The sequence below is a fragment of the Physella acuta genome, unplaced genomic scaffold, assembly GCF_028476545.2.
Source record: "Physella acuta isolate Inbredline_101_S28 unplaced genomic scaffold, ASM2847654v3 ptg001402l, whole genome shotgun sequence".
Classification (NCBI taxonomy): domain Eukaryota; kingdom Metazoa; phylum Mollusca; class Gastropoda; family Physidae; genus Physella; species Physella acuta.
The window spans coordinates 237,296-255,002 of record NW_026732917.1 but is presented as its reverse complement, the minus strand read 5'-3'; the positions used below and the strand labels follow the sequence as shown (position 1 = coordinate 255,002).

Here is a 17,707-nt window from a genome sequence, read left to right as displayed (position 1 = left end):
ACATATATTTGTGGACATGCGCAATACAGTGAGCAATAATATCCGCTCACATACATTAAATATGTTAGAGTTAGGGTTTAAAAGTTAGATAAGTGAGGGAGGGGGTGGGGGGAGATAGTGCATGCAGAACATCACCCCAATGGTATGGAAGCCAAATCTCATCAATGTACACAAATTTACATCTACAGTAGTTACATCATAGCATAGCCGTCACGATTGGATCTCAGGTAGTTGAACAGTTCACAATGTCAGCAATAATTGGGTGCTATCTATACATATACGTGTTTTTATGTGAACTATGATTGAATCTTATACATACTTTCTTCGATATACACATCCATATACTCATAAACACGCAATCACAAACACACACACACACACACACACACACACACACACACACACACACACACACACACACACACACACACACACACACACACATATATATATATATATATATATATATATATATATATATATATATATATATATATATATATATATATAATCGGTTTTGTATATGATATCTTGTATTTTCAAGAACAGCAGCTTTAGTAGCAAAGAACCGCCTGATTGTTTCTAAGACCCAGAGAATTTCAGGCGACGATGTAAAGTCTGTCACCAAAGACTTGAAATATATGGTCCATTACCGCGCCAGTTTAAATTACAGTATTGAATACACTTTTTATTGTGGCAAAACTTTGATGTTTTGTAAAAATTCGATTCGTCTGTTGCTAAGCCAGGTTTTGAAATCACGAATCGAAGCTCGAGGCTAATGAAAATTTAAAGACATCACATCCGCTAGGTTGCGCGCGCATTGCAGCCTGTGTTTATAGGGTGAGTTGTTTTGACGTGCGCAGTTGGATTGGTGTGTTGTTGGTCCACATCTGAGTGGTCGTCACAGACTTGGTGACAGGTGTTTTTGTCTGGCTGGCCTCTAGCTGGTGTCTGGCTAGTATTTGGTGTCTGACTAGCCTATGATTTCTGGCTAGCATCTGGTGTCTGAGTAGTTTCCGGCTAGTCTAGCCTCGAGGTTTGACGGCTCCCGGCTACACGGGTGTGTAGGTCTTTGAGTTGTTGACGCACGTCGTCTTCGTGCTGGTCGTCTCTTTCTCGGTCACCGTGAACCGGATGTTCGTCCGCTCGTACTCCATTCGCCTCGAGCTTTCCGTGCAGCATAAGAACCTCCGGAAACTTCGGCGAAAGTTTTCCGACAAAAACGCGTAGAGGATCGGGTTGACGCAGCTGTTCATGTAAGCCAAGCAGTTTGCCGCCATCTGAATGCTGATGTAGGCCGCCGACCTTTCCTGCTCCTCCTGGAACTTCTGCGTGAAGAGAATCACCTGGATGGGGAGCCAGCATATAGCAAAGATGACCACGACAATCACCACCATTCGCGTGACGCGTTTCTTGGCTCTGATGCTTTCTGCGGATTGGTTGGCGCCGCCGGGGACGACGCCGTACAGCAGACGCTTCAGCATCAGCCCGTACATGAGCATGGTGATGCCTAGAGGGATGACGTACCCGAAGAAGAAGAAGGATCCAAAGAAAGCCTTCCCGACTCGTTCGTTCTCCTGGTCGGCGATGTTTATACACGCTGACCTGTTCTCGTTCCCGAACTCGTAGCGTTTCTCCCCGAACTGTATCAAGATGGGGATGTTCCCGCATAGGATGATGATCCAGATGATGGCGATAGCGAACCAGGTGTTTCTTTCTGATCGAAGCGTCATCGAACGTATCGCGTGAACGACGGCTAGATATCGATCTAATGACATGACGACTAAGGTATACACGCTGGCGTAGGCGCAGACGTACATAGCGTACTGAGCAACCTTGCAGCCGATGTCGCCGAATGGCCAAACCGGCAAGGCGTAACCCGTGGCAGTGAAGGGTACACAGAAGAGTATGAAAAGCAGATCAGCGACGGCTAGGGATAGGATGAGGATGTTGGTCGTGTTCCTCATGTGTTTGTCGGCCAACACGACCAGAATCACCAGCGAGTTGCCGAAGAGCCCCAGCACGCAGATGAAGCCGAAGATGGTGGGGATAATGACGCGGACAATCCTCTCGAACTCGCGACTCTCCGACCCGTTGAGAGGCGGGGGGAGGGTGGAGTGATTGCCCATGACGTTAAAAACATTGCTAATATTGTCAGTCGGGTAGGGGTTAATAATGTGGGCGTCTGCTAAACTATTCGACGCCATTTTTGTTTTAAAAATGTAGATTGTCACAAAATTTTATAAAATTAATTCAGTTTAAGAGAAATATTACAACTGTTCCTGTAAAGTTGAATGGTCTTCTTGTACGTTCGCCTAATAGAAACGTTTTCTTCTGTAGAGTCGCAGGCATTGAGACCAGAAAAGGAGATGGGCCATGTGTTCCAGCAAGCTGCTTCTACCTATACCCTTTTTGTAGCGACGCAAAATTATTCCTTTAACGTCCATTCGTTTGGGTGGGGACTCACAGATCATCTATGCAACTGTAGCAGGCATCAAAAGTCTGGGAGAAAAATAATTTTACAAAACACGAGGCTCAGATCGGCGCGTGCAGATTTTTGCAAAATTTCACGTGCGTTGTTTCATGAAGACCAGAACTGGAGCGGAAGTGACATGAAGGCTGATGAGAGCCTGTCCTAAAATAGTTTGACAGATGTCCAAATTGAAAGTTCAAGGTCGCTTAGTGCTGAGAGGTTCACCCTTGTGTGTGACGTAATAAAGATGGCCGGTATTCAATAGAATCTGCGAAAAAAAAAGAAAAGATTACAGTTTTAGATTGTTTACAGTTTAGATATTAAAAAAATAAACATGATAAATTCTTTGTGTTATGTAGGCCTACATTTTGTAGCGGTAGATCTAAGATAAGAATAGAGCGTCGTGGTTTGGATTTAATAACGCCAGCTTCTAGATTCAGACATTAAAAAGTTAATAAAACTTAAGACATAGTTATTCATACAACTTTTTTTTTTAATTTAGAAATATTGCGTAAAGGTTTCGTGAAACATACTATGCTTCTACGCAAAATCAAGAGTTCTCAAATGTTTTACACCAAGTAACCTTAACTTCTACCTCAGCTGTCATTAACCCTACATCATCGATGACATCATAGATTATACTGTATTTGGTTCCAGAAAAAACAGGTTCGCCCACTGGTGCTTTGTCCATGAACCCTTTAGGGTACATTTACTCTTTGTTTGAGAAACTCTGATCTCATTATACAAAGGTCATACAGAGGATGCTTCTAGGGCCTACGCTCTGAGAATATCTTCTGGGTTTTCCCGAATTAATGTATCAACTATTTTTAGGACTGTATGCATCCAACACAATAATAATAATACTAATCAAGAAGAGTATTGATATATGGGGGCTTCGTAATTTTAAAAAATATTGATGTTGGAGTTTTAGGAAATATGTTGCAATGTGCAGTGCAAGGCTATGTAGGTAGTAATTAGCTTTGTTTTCTAGACACAGCATCAAGGACAAGACGAGGTCTTAATAAAAGGAAGAGAGAGAGAGAGAGAGAGAGAGAAACATTGGCTTAAAAAGCTGTAAGGAGTCTTTTCAAGTTGACCCGTAGTCGTCTAAATGGTGGGCTTGTATTGGTGAGGAATAATATTGGGCTAATGTTTTCATGTGTGTGACGTCTGACATTTTTTAATTAATGGTTTTCTGTGTATGACGTCCACGTTTTAAAAATTAATATATAACTTTGTATTCAGTCCACATTTTAGAATTTGTATCTTTCTGTGTATGACGTCCATATTTTAAAACTAATATATTACCTTGTATGAAGTCAACATTAAAAAATTGAATATATTTTTGCAGAGGCGTAGCGACCCTTCCCGGCGCCCGGGGACAAACTTTTCGATTTGCACGCCCCCCTCGAGATTTCCATTTGCACCCCCCCCCTCAAACTTTCAATTTATTTTTCCAACCCATTTTGGCGCCCCCTAAGGTCGGCGCACGGGGACATATGTCCCCCCCCCCCCCGCCCCCCCCCTTGCTACGCTACTGTATTTTTGTGTATGACGTCTACGTTTTAAAACTAATATTATATCTTGTATGGCGTCCAGAATTTAACTATTTCACCAAGTGTATGGCGTACATTGGGATGGAGTGGTCTAGCGGTAGAGAGCTGGACTGCTAACCCGTTAGTCTCAAGTTCGAATCCGGGTTCAAGTCAGTAGACCGTCCCTTAGTCCACCCAACTCTGATGGGTACCTAATTCAAAAATTAGGGAGAGTAAAGGCGGCTGGGCATAGTGCTGACCACACTATCTCTTCATATGCCGAGATCACAGAAACAAGTGAACTCTACTTCACTTGCCCAATAGACCGTCAGGTTTGAAAGGAAAACTTTACTTTACTTTTATGACGTTCATAAAAGTACTAATGTTTGTAATTCTATGACGTCCATAAAAGTACTAATGTTTGTAATTCTATGACGTCAGACATATAACAGATGACCACTTCCGTGTGACCGCATCCTAATGGCTAACGTGTTCCGGTATTTGGCAGGAATGTTATGCCACAGATAATGCCGACGGTGCGAACCGAAATCACATTTTGTCGTGTTGAACTGATGGTAAGAACATGACATCTGAGTATAACGCACGCGGGGAGAACGCTATATGGCTTTTTTTTATTCAATATAATTTCTTTAATGATAGTTACAGTGCCGCGGGCTACATGGGTCTCTAAAGTGTTTTACAGTAAATGACTCTCAGCATTCGTGGTATGGCATTAGATTTCGACATTAAAAAGCACGTAACGTATGTGGTATCTCACAGAATGAAATAAAATAAAATGAAAAGTGAAAAATCTCCCTAAATGTAGTCTTTGAACGACGTATTACTGGAAAAAAATACTGCTAACTTAATGCTAGACTGTTGTTTTTTTGCAGTGGTAAGCTGACTGTATGATATTCTGCTAGCTCCTGGTTAAATAGCTGATGTAAGTATACATGATTCAATAATGCTTTGATATCCTTTATATTTTGATGCTTTGGACTAAAATCAATTAAATTTTCATGATACCATCTGAAGAATGTCTGATTTTTTTTGCTTTGCTTCGTTTGCGATTAAGCCGTTAAGTTATTTACTAAAACATATGCGGATCTTTTTCTGATAGTAGATTTGCTTAGTCCTCTTTGCTCCTTATGGAGCATAGGGCCTCCACCATTTCCTTCCATTTCTTCCTATCCTCGGCTATTAATTTTGACATCTCCCAAGACATCCCTATTGGCTTCAGTTCTTCAAGAAGACTCCGCCTCCAGGTCTGTCTTGGGCGCCCTCTCTTCCGCTTTCCCTGGGGGTTCCACTCAAGCGCTTGGCGTGTAACATTTGTGTGAGCCTTTCGCAGTGTGTGACCCACCCAGCGCCACTTCCTCCTTCTTATTTGCACACCTATAGGCTCCTGCCTAGCTTTCCTCCATAGTTCCAAGTTCGGCACTTTGTCCTGCCATCTCAGTTTCAGTATCTGTCTAAGGCATCTATTCATGAAGGTCTGTATCTTTGCTGTGCTTGCCTTGGAGACTCTCCATGTCTCTGCTCCATACAGCAGAACTGCCTTGACATTAGAGTTAAATATCCTAATTTTTGTGGTAATGGAGATGGCCGAACATTTCCATATGGGTCGCAGGACTGTGAAAGCGCAGCGGGCTTTATTAACTCTAGCGCGTATGTCCTCCTCTGTGCCTCCCGTTTTGCTGATCTTGCTGCCAAGGTAGACAAACTCTTGCACATCATTTACCTGTCTTCCGTCTATTGACACTGGAGCCTCCTGTTTATTGTTAATTCTCATCATTTCCGTCTTTTCTTTGTTGATCTTCAGGCCTACGCGCTGCGAGATGGCTCCTAATGCATCAACTTTTTCTTGCATGTCCTGTAGCCTGTGCGAGAGTAAGGCAAGATCATCTGCAAACTCCAGATCTTCTAGTTTCCCCGTGAGTGTCCACTGAATACCTTTTCCAGAACTGGCATAGGCTGTGCGTGTCACCCAGTCAAGAACTACCAAGAAGAGATAGTAGATTTAAACGTGACATATGTTACAAGCCAGTTGCAGTGTTTCTTTTAAAGCTTTTTCTACAGGGTTTGGGGAGGGGAGGGGTACGACACTTGAAACTTCCGGGGTACGGAAAAGCAGAAATTTCGCGTACAGGGGGGGGGGGGGTGGCGGACACTTGTTGAAGGACATATTTTCTATAAAAATGTGCTTTGGGAGAGGGGAGGGGGGGGGGGGGTAGACGCGTCCCCCCGCCACATGTTCCTGAAGAGATGCCTGAAAGAAACTCTAGACAGGCGATGCCAATCCTTTAGCCTGACCTTGTGAGTGGGTTCAGGAAAACGTGAGTAGGTTCAGTGAAACGATGTTGATGTGTCCCGTTGTGTTTTGTCTAATGTCAGAAATGATTGACGTCTTTGGGGTAGGGGATTGACGTATCGGCGAACTTACTAGAAGTGGGTAGGTGAGGTATAAAAATTTGTTTTGGGTTGAAATGTGTTTCAGATTTTGAAATTTCAATGATGTTTCAGAAAAAAAAGTAGGGTCAAGTAACAGGAAGTTGAATATTTTAAGTAGACCCCGCCCACTTATTACTTGTCGCAATTCTCCCACTGACCAACTTGTCTAGTCCAACATTGACCAACTTGTGTCCAGTCTAACATTTACCAACTTGTATCCAGTCTCACAACTTGCCTACTCTATCACTGACCAACTTGTTTAACTTAGAACTGACCAACTTGTCTAGTCAAGTCTAACATTGCCAACTTGTCTAGTCTAGAACTGACCAACATGTCTAGTCTAACACTAACCTACTTGTCCTAATCAACTATCAGCTCATGTGCCGTAAAAAAAAAACTATAAAAAAAAAACATCGCCTACCCCCCCTCCCTCTCCCTCATTGTTATAAAACCACAATGTAGACACTTTGTGCGACCCGAGACGTTTTTCTATGCAAATTCCACTTCCGCCGAAGTTCCCCCACCCCCCTGTTTGTGGCCATCTACCCTCCACGGGGTTTCTCCGGCCGGTCAGGAAAGTTGATGGCAAATTCGCGGCGCCAAGATTGATAGTCCGTATGCAAATGTATGCAAATGTGGGTATTTTTAGCCACTTGCCACCGGCCAATGTATCTTGAAGACAACGATTAAAACGGGGCAAACAATCACGAGATGGTTTACCGTAATGCATCACCTGATAAGGGAGAGGTTTGTGTCCGGATTGTTGACCACGGCTAGGGAGAGATCGCCCCACCCCCACCCCCACCCCATAGAATAGATGGCCTACACCCCCACCCCACATCCACAGGATAGATAGCCTACACCCCCACTCCACATCCACAGGATAGATGACCTACACCCCCACCTCAACCCTTCCCACATAATAGCTGGCTTAGGGCCCCCACCTCATCCCACAGGATAACTGGCCCACACACCACACCCTTTCCCACAGGATAGCTGGCCCACACACCACACCCTTTCCCACAGGATAGCTGGCCCACACACCACACCCTTTCCCACAGGATAACTGGCCCACACACCACACCCTTTCCCACAGGATAGCTGGCCCACACACCACACCCTTTCCCACAGGATAGCTGGCCCACACACCACACCCTTACCCACAGGATAGCTGGCCCACACACCACACCCTTTCCGACAGGATAGCTGGCCCACACACCACGCCCTTTCCCACAGGATAGCTGGCCCACACACCACACCCTTTCCCACAGGATAGCAGGCCCACACACCACACCCTTTCCCACAGGATAGCTGGCCCACACACCACACCCTTTCCCACAGGATAGCTGGCCCACACACCACACCCTTTCCCACAGGATAGCTGGCCCACACACCACACCCTTTCCCACAGGATAGCTGGCCCACACACCACACCCTTTCCCACAGGATAGCTAGCCCACACACCACACCCTTTCCCACAGGATAGCTGGCCCACACACCACACCCTTTCCCACAGGATAGCTGGCCCACACACCACACCCTTTCCCACAGGATAGCTGGCCCACACACCACACCCTTTCCCACAGGATAGCTGGCCCACACACCACACCCTTTCCCACAGGATAGCTGGCCCACACACCACACCCTTTCCCACAGGATAGCTAGCCTACAACCCAACCCCCACAGGATAGTTGCCCCCCCCCCCCCGACCCCATCCCACAATATAGCTGACCTACACCACCCCATCCCTAGCCAGCTTACACCTCCACCCCCTCCCACGAGATAACTGGCTGAGACCCCCCAACAAATGGACAAGACCTATTCACGTGTGGACCAACGATCGTTCCAGAAAGAAAAGTCTCGCGATATCTGTGGAATCTCGCTTGTCTCCACGAGGAGACACCACCAACCCCTAGTTTGTCTTGGTTAACTCAGCGCATCGGTCTCTTGGCATTAGTATAGATACAAAACACAACACAACACAACAAAACAAACCCATTTAGACTGAATTTTGTTTATCGCGATAGTTGGTAAAACTGGAATGTGGCACATTTATGTAGGGCACTATAAACAAGTTTAGACATTTTTACACATATGGTAAAACATGTTTTATTTGGGTGTAGTTTTAAATATAAATGTTAAATTCTAAATTGTGTTACTACAAAACTTACTGTAAGACTTCCAAAAATGTAATCCAGAAAAATGTTTTTAAGATTTAATGAAAAATAAAACATTGTATTCAATAGATCTAAGTAAGAAACTTCACTAGACATAAACATCTGATTTAAAAGTTCAGCGTTGAAGAAAATTTGACGTAGATAGAAGCGGTTATAAAGTGTGGTGACCCTGGATAACTGACACACCCGAACAAACACGTGCTTGTCGTATTGATATCCCGCCTTGACCTTTCTCACGAGCACCGTCCTGAAGTACTCACGTATGGCTGCATGTTCGAGTCTGCATGTTCACAACACACCCGTGGTGGGAGGAGAGGTGGTGGGAGGGTGGGGGGTGGCAGAGGTCACCACACAAACACAAACACTGGCGTTTGTATCGCATAGCATGTAAGACAAACGTTGCGGCATGTCGAGGGTCTGATGAGCTTTGTTCCCCCACCCTGGGTCAACAAGCGCCGCAGGGGGCTGTTTAAATAACGAGACAAACATCCATTAATTTCCATGGCAGAACAATGGATGTTTGTGTACAATCTAAACACTAGGTGGCCAACATACGCATTCATACACACGTACACATGCACGCATATATATATATATATATATATATATATATATATATATATATATATATATATATATATATATTTGTGTGTGTGTTTGTGTGCGTGTGTGTTTTTGTGTGCGTGTGTGTGTATGTATAACGGTTGCAATATAATCACATAACGGAATGAAGTGTTGAGACAAAACTTAGATTTATTGTGTTTGTGCAGCTATCGTGGTCCCCGTCGTGTACAAGTAGGTGAATTAGTGTTGATGTGTGTTTCCTCCACCTAATAGTTACATGAAACTAAAGTACTATAGTAAGACCAGTTTCTGAACCTAACCTAACACCACATAAAGCTAACGTAAAACCAGTTTCTGGCCCCTACAGCTGTATGAAGCTAACCGAGGCTTTAGTTTACACCAAGCCACCTCGAACTTAACATAAACTAAGAACGTATTTTGTGTTACCAAATATAATTTATAAACGTTTTACTGTCACATCGGCGTGGTTCGAACAGGCAATAACATTCAATAATCGCGCACGTGTACAGTTGTTGATTACCCAATAGTCACGTGGGTTCAATTAAAGTTTGTTACTACAGTTGCCGAGTTTATGTTGGTTAAGCTTGTTTGCTTGGGTACACTTATTTTTGTTAGAATGCCGGTAATCAACAGAATATAGCACAGTGATCTTTTTTTTTTTTTGGTTTGGTTAAAAATTAGAGGAAAGTCATTTTTTGATACATTTTTGGAAGTTAAATGTTAGGAAAAAGTCATTAGTAATAAAGATCATTAAAATTTGTATAAAGAGTAATTTTATTTAGAAATTATTGGCACCAAAATATTAAAACAATTTTTAGTATAGAGATTAGTGACATCCAAATATCAAAAGGTATTTAGCTTAGAGATTATTAGCACCAAAATATTGAAATAACATTTAGTTTAGAGATTAATGGCATTCAAATATCAAAAGACTTTTAGTTTAGAGATTAGTGGCACCCAAATATTAAAATAACGTTTAGTTTAGAGATTAGAGTCACCAAAATATCAAAAGGTATTTCGTTTAGAGAATTTGCACCCAAATATCAAAAGACATTTAGTTTAGAGAATTTGCACCCAAATATCAAAAGACATTTAGTTTAGAGAATTTGCACCCAAATATCAAAAGACATTTAGTTTAGAGATTAGTGGCACTAAAATATCAAAAGACATTTAGTTTAGAGATTAGTGGCACCCAAATATCAAAAGACATTTAGTTTAGAGATTAGTGGCACCCAAATATCAAAAGACATTTAGTTTAGAGATTAGAGCCACACAAATATCAAAAGACATTTAGTTTAGAGATTAGTGGCCCCCACATATCAAAAGACATTTAGTTTAGAGATTATCGGAAAACACCCGATTAGTTCAAACAGATGAGCCGGACGTCGTTAGCTGCCCACCACGTAAAGATGGATCACTCATTGGCTTGACCACCTCGACCAGCCGGCTAAGACCGGAGGACGTGAGGGCTATTGTCCGCTATCAAAAACTCATTAGGTCAGTACCGGACGTCTGGTGCTGGTCAGTGGGAGACAAACTCGGCGCCAGACTTGTGGGGGTCTGAGTCACGTGACTAGATCGTTGCTCGGTTAAGTAGGATAAAATATATAACAAAAATAGGGTTGGGGTGTTTTTGGGGAGTGTGAGGAAATAAAAAAGTCACAAGAAAAAAGTCACAGGAATAGAGTCACGGTTGACACGTATACTTAATTGTGTTGGAGGAAATCCATTACAACATTAAAATTAAGAACGAAGAAGAAGAAGAAAGAGTCACAGGTTTAGCAAGGAAAAAAAATATTTTTTTTTGTAAAACAACTCGAAAAACGGCATTTTGTAACGCTGCGAAATGCCGTTCAGCGGCCGAGTCTAAACGTTTAAGTCACCGCATTATATAATTAACAAAAATTAAAGTATTTATAGTGAGACTAATCCAATCCATGATTATTTTAAGAAAATGGACGAACTTTTGTTTTCTATGAAAAAGTACTCATAAAAAGTAATTCTTATTATTAATTTTCCCGAGAGAAGCGTATTTTTTGGCCCATAAAAAATCAACTCTTCATTTTTTCTTCTTTAAAACAAAGTAATTATCTTTCTTCAATAAATAAATAATTACTTAAAACTGATATTAGTGTGTAGGGCATTTAATTACGATTAATTTGTATCGAATATGTGTGGGGTTTAAATTAACGGGTAAAAAGATATGGGTCATTTAGCCGCAGATACTGAAAAAAAATGAGTGAAAACTAATAATTCCGGTAAAACGTGAAAATAATCACAGGCTTAAAGAGTTAAGTAAAATAAAGTGACAGTGGAAACATGCTGTAAATTTTAAGAAGGATGGGCATAGAGATATACCGAGGAAACTCTACTTCATCTGCCTATCCGTGTCTTGAGACGAACGTCAAAAATAAGACAATTCTGATGAGATGTACAGCGAAGAATTCAGATTGGTTAAAAAAATAAATAAAACGGAATTTTTTATTCGAATGTTGAAGGGGAGGGAATACCCCATCATATTCCGGCAAGACGGAAACAATCCGCAACTAAAAAAAAAACACATTTGTTTCGATATTGTTCAGCGGCTTTTCGATTTAACCGATAAAAGATCTCTTCAACGCCGTCGTTTATCAAGGCCGACAGCTTCATTTTATCCATGTATTAAGTCTAATTATAAGGCGAAACGATCTTTTTTTGTGCGATGAATTATCTACGCTGAAATAGGTGAAATAGCTTGGCTTCTGTTCTAGTTCGCGTGCTTTGAGGTCTAGCCGGTTCAAGTTGCCGGTTCAAGTTGCCGGTTCAAGTTGCCGGTTAAAGTTGCCGGTCGTTGCTCATTGAAAACACCCGTCACACCACAACACTATTTGGAGGTAAACGAACCTCCCCCCCCCCACCTCGGAATAAACGGCATTGTTTACAAAGTATTTTAAATGTGCAATCTAGCATAAAAACACCACTGGTTTTTAAATGTGAGCAAAAAAAAAATCAAATTCCATACTACTGCGCCCTAACATGTGAAAATAGTCTCTAGCGAAGAGATTCTTGGCCTTTTTTGAAGGGGTTATTTGTGGGTTGTTTCCCTTGCTGGTTTTACGAATGTGCACTGCGTCAGAATCGGGCGTTGGAGATAATTGGGTTACTTCCCTTCGCCTGATCGAAAGATGGAGATTTTAAGATTATAATTTCCTTCAGAAACTCGTCTCTGGTCAAAGTAACTGCAGTCTGATTCAGTCAAAAGTAACTGCAGTCTGATTCAGTCAAAAGTAACTGCAGTCTGATTCAGTCAAAAGTAACTTCAGTCTTCAGTCAAAAGTAACTTCAGTCCAGTCAAAAGTAACCACTCAAGTCAAAAGTAACTCCTGTCTTCGATCAAAAGTAATATGTCATAAGTAGTCCCCAGTCAAAGTCAAAAGTAATTTCCATCTTCAGTCAAAAGTAAATTCTAAACCAGTCTCCATAAGTCAAGTCTCAGAATGCTAGAATGTCACATTGAACACCATCGAGCCCAGCTTCCGTTTCGAGTAATCCTAAAATGGCCAGTTAGATGAGGTGGAGTGACTGAATTTCGATCATTCACGTACTTAAATCTGTATGGCCTCGAGCTTACTGCAGACGGGGGGATGGGAGGTGGGGGAGTGGGGTGGGGTAGGAGGTGCAGTTTTTCTTCCAGACTTTTTTCTCCGGGGGGGGGGGGGGGCACTTGAAATTTTTGGGGGGGGGGGGGGGGCGGTAGACTTTCTTCGGGAGGGGGTGGCTCTGGTCCCCCCGAAGAGATGCCTGGAAGAAACTCTGAGGGGGTGGCACTGGTACATCTCATGATAGGGTTATATACTTGGATGTCAAGTGAAGAATCTTAAAGACATTCGGATAGGAGCGGGGGAGACATAGGGTATCGTTATGTACTTGGGTGTCAGTTGACGTGGCTTTCAGTTCCCCGGGCCTAGTGGACAGGGGTAAGTGCAGTAAGTGTCTGGGATGTATCTCCATGGTTATATTCTTAGCCACCCATTATATGGACGTGTAGCAATCTTTGATATTTGGCTGGGTTATAGCTTTTAATGTCATAATATTTTTCACGAAAGTGCTTTACTATGTTCATTTTGTCTGATTAGAACATAAATAAATAAATAGATGAAATAAATATTAATAAAAATAATTGAGTTATATTTTTAAAAAATGTCTAAAGATGAGTTTTCTTTTGGTTTTTAAGCGAAATTTTGTCCAAAAAAAACCAGGGTTAACAAGGTAGACTGAAGAAAATAAACTGTGACAGTTACATTATACAATACAGTTTTTTAGCTTCATTATCTGCGTGTTCACCACAATATGATACATGCATGTCATCTCGTCTCAACAATAAATAACTGTCAAGGGACCTACATTATACATAGACATGTACCCAGGAGCTACACATATTCCTCAATTATGCACACACTCTGTATTCAACACATTCGCGGTCAGAAACATATTAGTATTTGCATAAAACATAATTAAATAAAATACTAACATACAAAAAAATGCCATACATGTGCATACAATCTGTCACAATATCACAGAGACATATTAATACGACATACAGACATATTTAAAAATCTCATATACAGCATTACTTAAACAAATACTCGATGAAAATCAGACTAGCAATTTTAAAAACCATACTACAATACATACACAACCTATCACACATTCACACACATACATACAATTGTTCACGCACACTATCACATGCTGATACGTTATAACGCAGTTGTTGACACCCAATTACAATCTTAGATCAATCTTCAGAAAAATCCTTGACCGATGACCTCTGCCCAAACCGTCCAGCCCCCCCCCCCCCCCCGTCGAGTCATGGGTAAATCCGATCACGTGACCTCCAACCCGACGACCGAAAATACCTCTTCGATTCGCGAAGCTCGGAGCTTAAGAAACAATGAGCTTAACGTCATCAGAACAGGCGAGAGCTGGACTGATGTTACTGGGAGATCCAGAGAAAATAGCCTGACATCGGCTTACCGGGCAGCCTGTTTGTATTGAACTACCTGGCCAATTTTTTTGTTTTCACCTACGAAAATACGCGAATGTTTCTATTAGGCTACCTTAACTTCCTTATTTTATACCCCATCCTTCGATTTATTCTATATAATTTAGATTTTTAATGTTTTTTTTTCGATTTTCTCGAATCTAGGTTTTCACTGAATTGATTTCTGGATTGAGTTGTTTTTTTCTCATTCAGAAGTAAAAAAAAAAGTAATTTCATTACAAAATGGCGTCAAGGAGATTACACACAAAGGAGAGTCGAGATAAGCAATTTACGACTAACAATAGTATTGATAAATAAAGCAATTATATTGATCTGTATGAAACAAAACACCACGCATTGTCAGATCAAGGGAGGTAACTTGTATCAGATACACGGTTTCCTTGCATCAAAGGAACCCGATTTTCATAAAATTATTGTTTCATTGGTTGCATGCAGAGTGTAATTAAATTGGAATTTTAGAAGTCTGAACAACAAATAGCCTTATCATCCTGTCATGAATTGAGATGTAGTTTTTTTTTGAGCTAACCTGTCTAGAAAATAATTTTAGATAGAAACAATACCACAATTAAAAACTGTTTTTTTACAAATAAAATATCTTAAGTAATCAGAATAATAATAACATAAAGCTGTTTTCTAATTACGTAACAAATAAGATTTGTTCGTTTGAACATATTCTTTAAATAAATAAATAAAAAAAACAAAAAAAAAAACAAATAAGATTTGTTCTTTGAGATTACAAAATACAAGGGTTCTCATTTACTGTCTAATGAAAAATGTGACTTAACTATCGATGATTTCAAATCACAAGACTGAACTGTCGATGAGTTTAAATCACAAAACTAAACTATCGATGCTTCAAATCACAAAACTAAGCTATCGATGCTTCAAATCACAAAACTAAACTATCGATGAAGCTCAAGTCACAAAACTAAACTATCGATAAGTTCAAATAAAAAAACTAAACTGGAAGACTTGTAGCAGAGAAGTGTAGGTATGTTGTTACATTTTGTAGAATGTAGAAACAAGTTTTAACAAACAAATAAAATAGATACGATGTATGTGGAAATAGGTAATCTGTAAAATACAGCCAATAGGTAATCTGTAAAATACAGCCAATAGGTAATCTGTAAAATACAGCCAATAGGTAATCTGTAAAATACAGCCAATAGGTAATCTGTAAAATACACCCAATAGAAGAAAGTGGGCAACGATAAAAAGAACATTAAACGAGTTTTGAAATTTGCCCAAAGACATTTTTTTATCCATTAGCATGGGTCATGTGGGACCCGTGTTACTGGGTCGTGTGGGACCCGTGTTACTGGGTCATGTGGGACCCGTGTTACTGGGTCATGTGGGCCCGTGTTACTGGGTCATGTGGGACCCGTGTTACTGGGTCATGTGGGACCCGTGTTACTGGGTCATGTGGGACCCATGTTACTGGGTCATGTGGGACCCATGTTACTGGGTCATAGATGACACACTAGCATGGGTCATGTGTGTCCTACAAACATGGGTCATGTGGGACCCATGTTACTGGGTCATGTGGGATCCATTGGGTAGTAGATGACACACTAGCATGGGTCATGTATGGTCTTCTGACATGAAACAGGAGTGAACCCTAACATGGGTCATTTTTGACCCACTAGTTCGGGACTCACTAACAAAAAAACATTATAGAAAAACAAAAAAAAGCCCGTAACACACGCCACCCACACACTCCGTCATGTTGAGCAGTGTTCACGAGGCGAGCCAATCAGATTACAGCTATGAAACACCACGTAATGCCCAGTGACCTTTGACCCCGACTGGTATGCCAGAAACCCTATTGACATTTGGGTTTCACAGAATTCATCCGAAAAAAAAATAAGATAATGGCTTTATCAAGAAAATGATATTTCGCTAAATATTTAAAATCTATTACGGATCGTTCAATAAATGAAAGAAATATGATAATTTAATAATTAAAATAAGATTGCAAAGAAGTATTTGTTTGTAATTAGAAATATGATTGTAAATGAGGTTTCAATATCTTTGAAATGCTCGTATGTGTTTGTCATTCTAAATGTTTTATGTAATGACTTTTCTGTGTATGAGCATATGTTTTGCGTGTGCTGGTGATTATATAAATATTTTATTATGAAGAGATGTTTGTACGTAATTTTAATATTATTTTTTAGTTTGTGATTGATTTTGTATAACGTGTGTATGTGTGTGGAATATTTTTATGTTTTTGTGCTTTGATTGTATGTAATTTAGATATCAGTATTTTTGACGTTTGTATTGTATGTCATTTTATGATTGTTCTTGTATGTTTGTGAATTCGGTGTGTGTCTAGTGAAAGGCCAACCATTGTATGATGTACATACATTTCCTCTGTCTACTAAACGTAGAACTGAACTCATAGGATCATATACCGAACGTGTTGTTGGGGAACCTAGCCCGAGGCACACCTCATTACAGCCTTAACATTGTGACACGGACTAAGAATGTCTGTCTATCTAGTGCAAGCCTGGTCCGTCAGAAAATGTCTGTCAGAAGACCCGTATGTCAGAGAATGTCTGTCTGTCTATTTGTGTTAGGCTGTATTGTGTTGACACGGGTGTTTGCTTCTGTCTTTAAATATCTGAATCGGTGTCAAACAACTGATGCTATTTGAAGAAAAAGTAGGCTTTATGTTAGACGAGTGTTATGTTAAAACCTACATAGTTGAGTTATCTAAGGCAACCGTTATTTTTAAACTTATGCGTAGGAGTAAATGGATTACAACGAAAACATACATCTTGTTAATTTGAATAGACCACATGCAATCAATTAAGTCTTGTTTGACCCACGTGTTAATTTGTTCATTAGTCATGCAAAGGATCTAGATCTATTAACTTTAGTTATCTACAAAAATCTACAAAATCTAAAAGAAAAAAATTCCGATTATTTATAATCCATAATTTGAAATAATTTGGATATTTAACGCTCAATATTAATTGAAGTCTTACTAGTTTGATAAAGCTTTTTAAAGTTTATCATAATTAAACTCACTGCTTGCAGTCTTTATAATGGAATAGGGAAGATGAAGTAGATTTTTGTGTCTACATGTTCTAATGTAGTTGTAAAACCAGAGCAATTGTTTCTCCCAACTTATGACAGGTACGCATTAACGCTGAAGCAGCTAAGAGCAGGTCCAGACTTAATTGTGTACAATTTTGTCATTGCACGTTCCACCGCTGGAGTCTATCTCCACAATGAGTAACACTTGCCTATGGTAATTCTACTTATGCCAGGTACGCATTAGTGCTGAGTTAGCCACAAGCGGATCCCGACTTAATTCTGTACAATTTTTCGTCTCCACCGGCACACATGGTAACATTTCCCTATGTTAATTGATAACACTCTATCGTTAACACAACATAAGGCACAGCTCTTTGGGGTTAATGATGATTCTATAAAT

At 40.6% G+C, this 17,707-nt stretch overlaps 1 protein-coding gene across 2 annotated transcripts in view; it reads right to left on the bottom strand.

The window, feature by feature from the left end:
- Nucleotides 1–820: 820 nt before the first annotated feature.
- Nucleotides 821–17,707, bottom strand: part of LOC131927452 (allatostatin-A receptor-like) — a 224,993-nt gene continuing 208,106 nt past the window's right edge. For both annotated transcript variants that reach the window (XM_059283139.1, XM_059283140.1), the window contains exon 6: nt 821–2,741. In XM_059283139.1, coding sequence (XP_059139122.1) covers nt 1,053–2,207 — 1,155 coding nt within the window. In that variant the 5' untranslated portion in view covers nt 2,208–2,741 and the 3' untranslated portion in view covers nt 821–1,052. The remainder of the gene's footprint in view (nt 2,742–17,707) is intronic.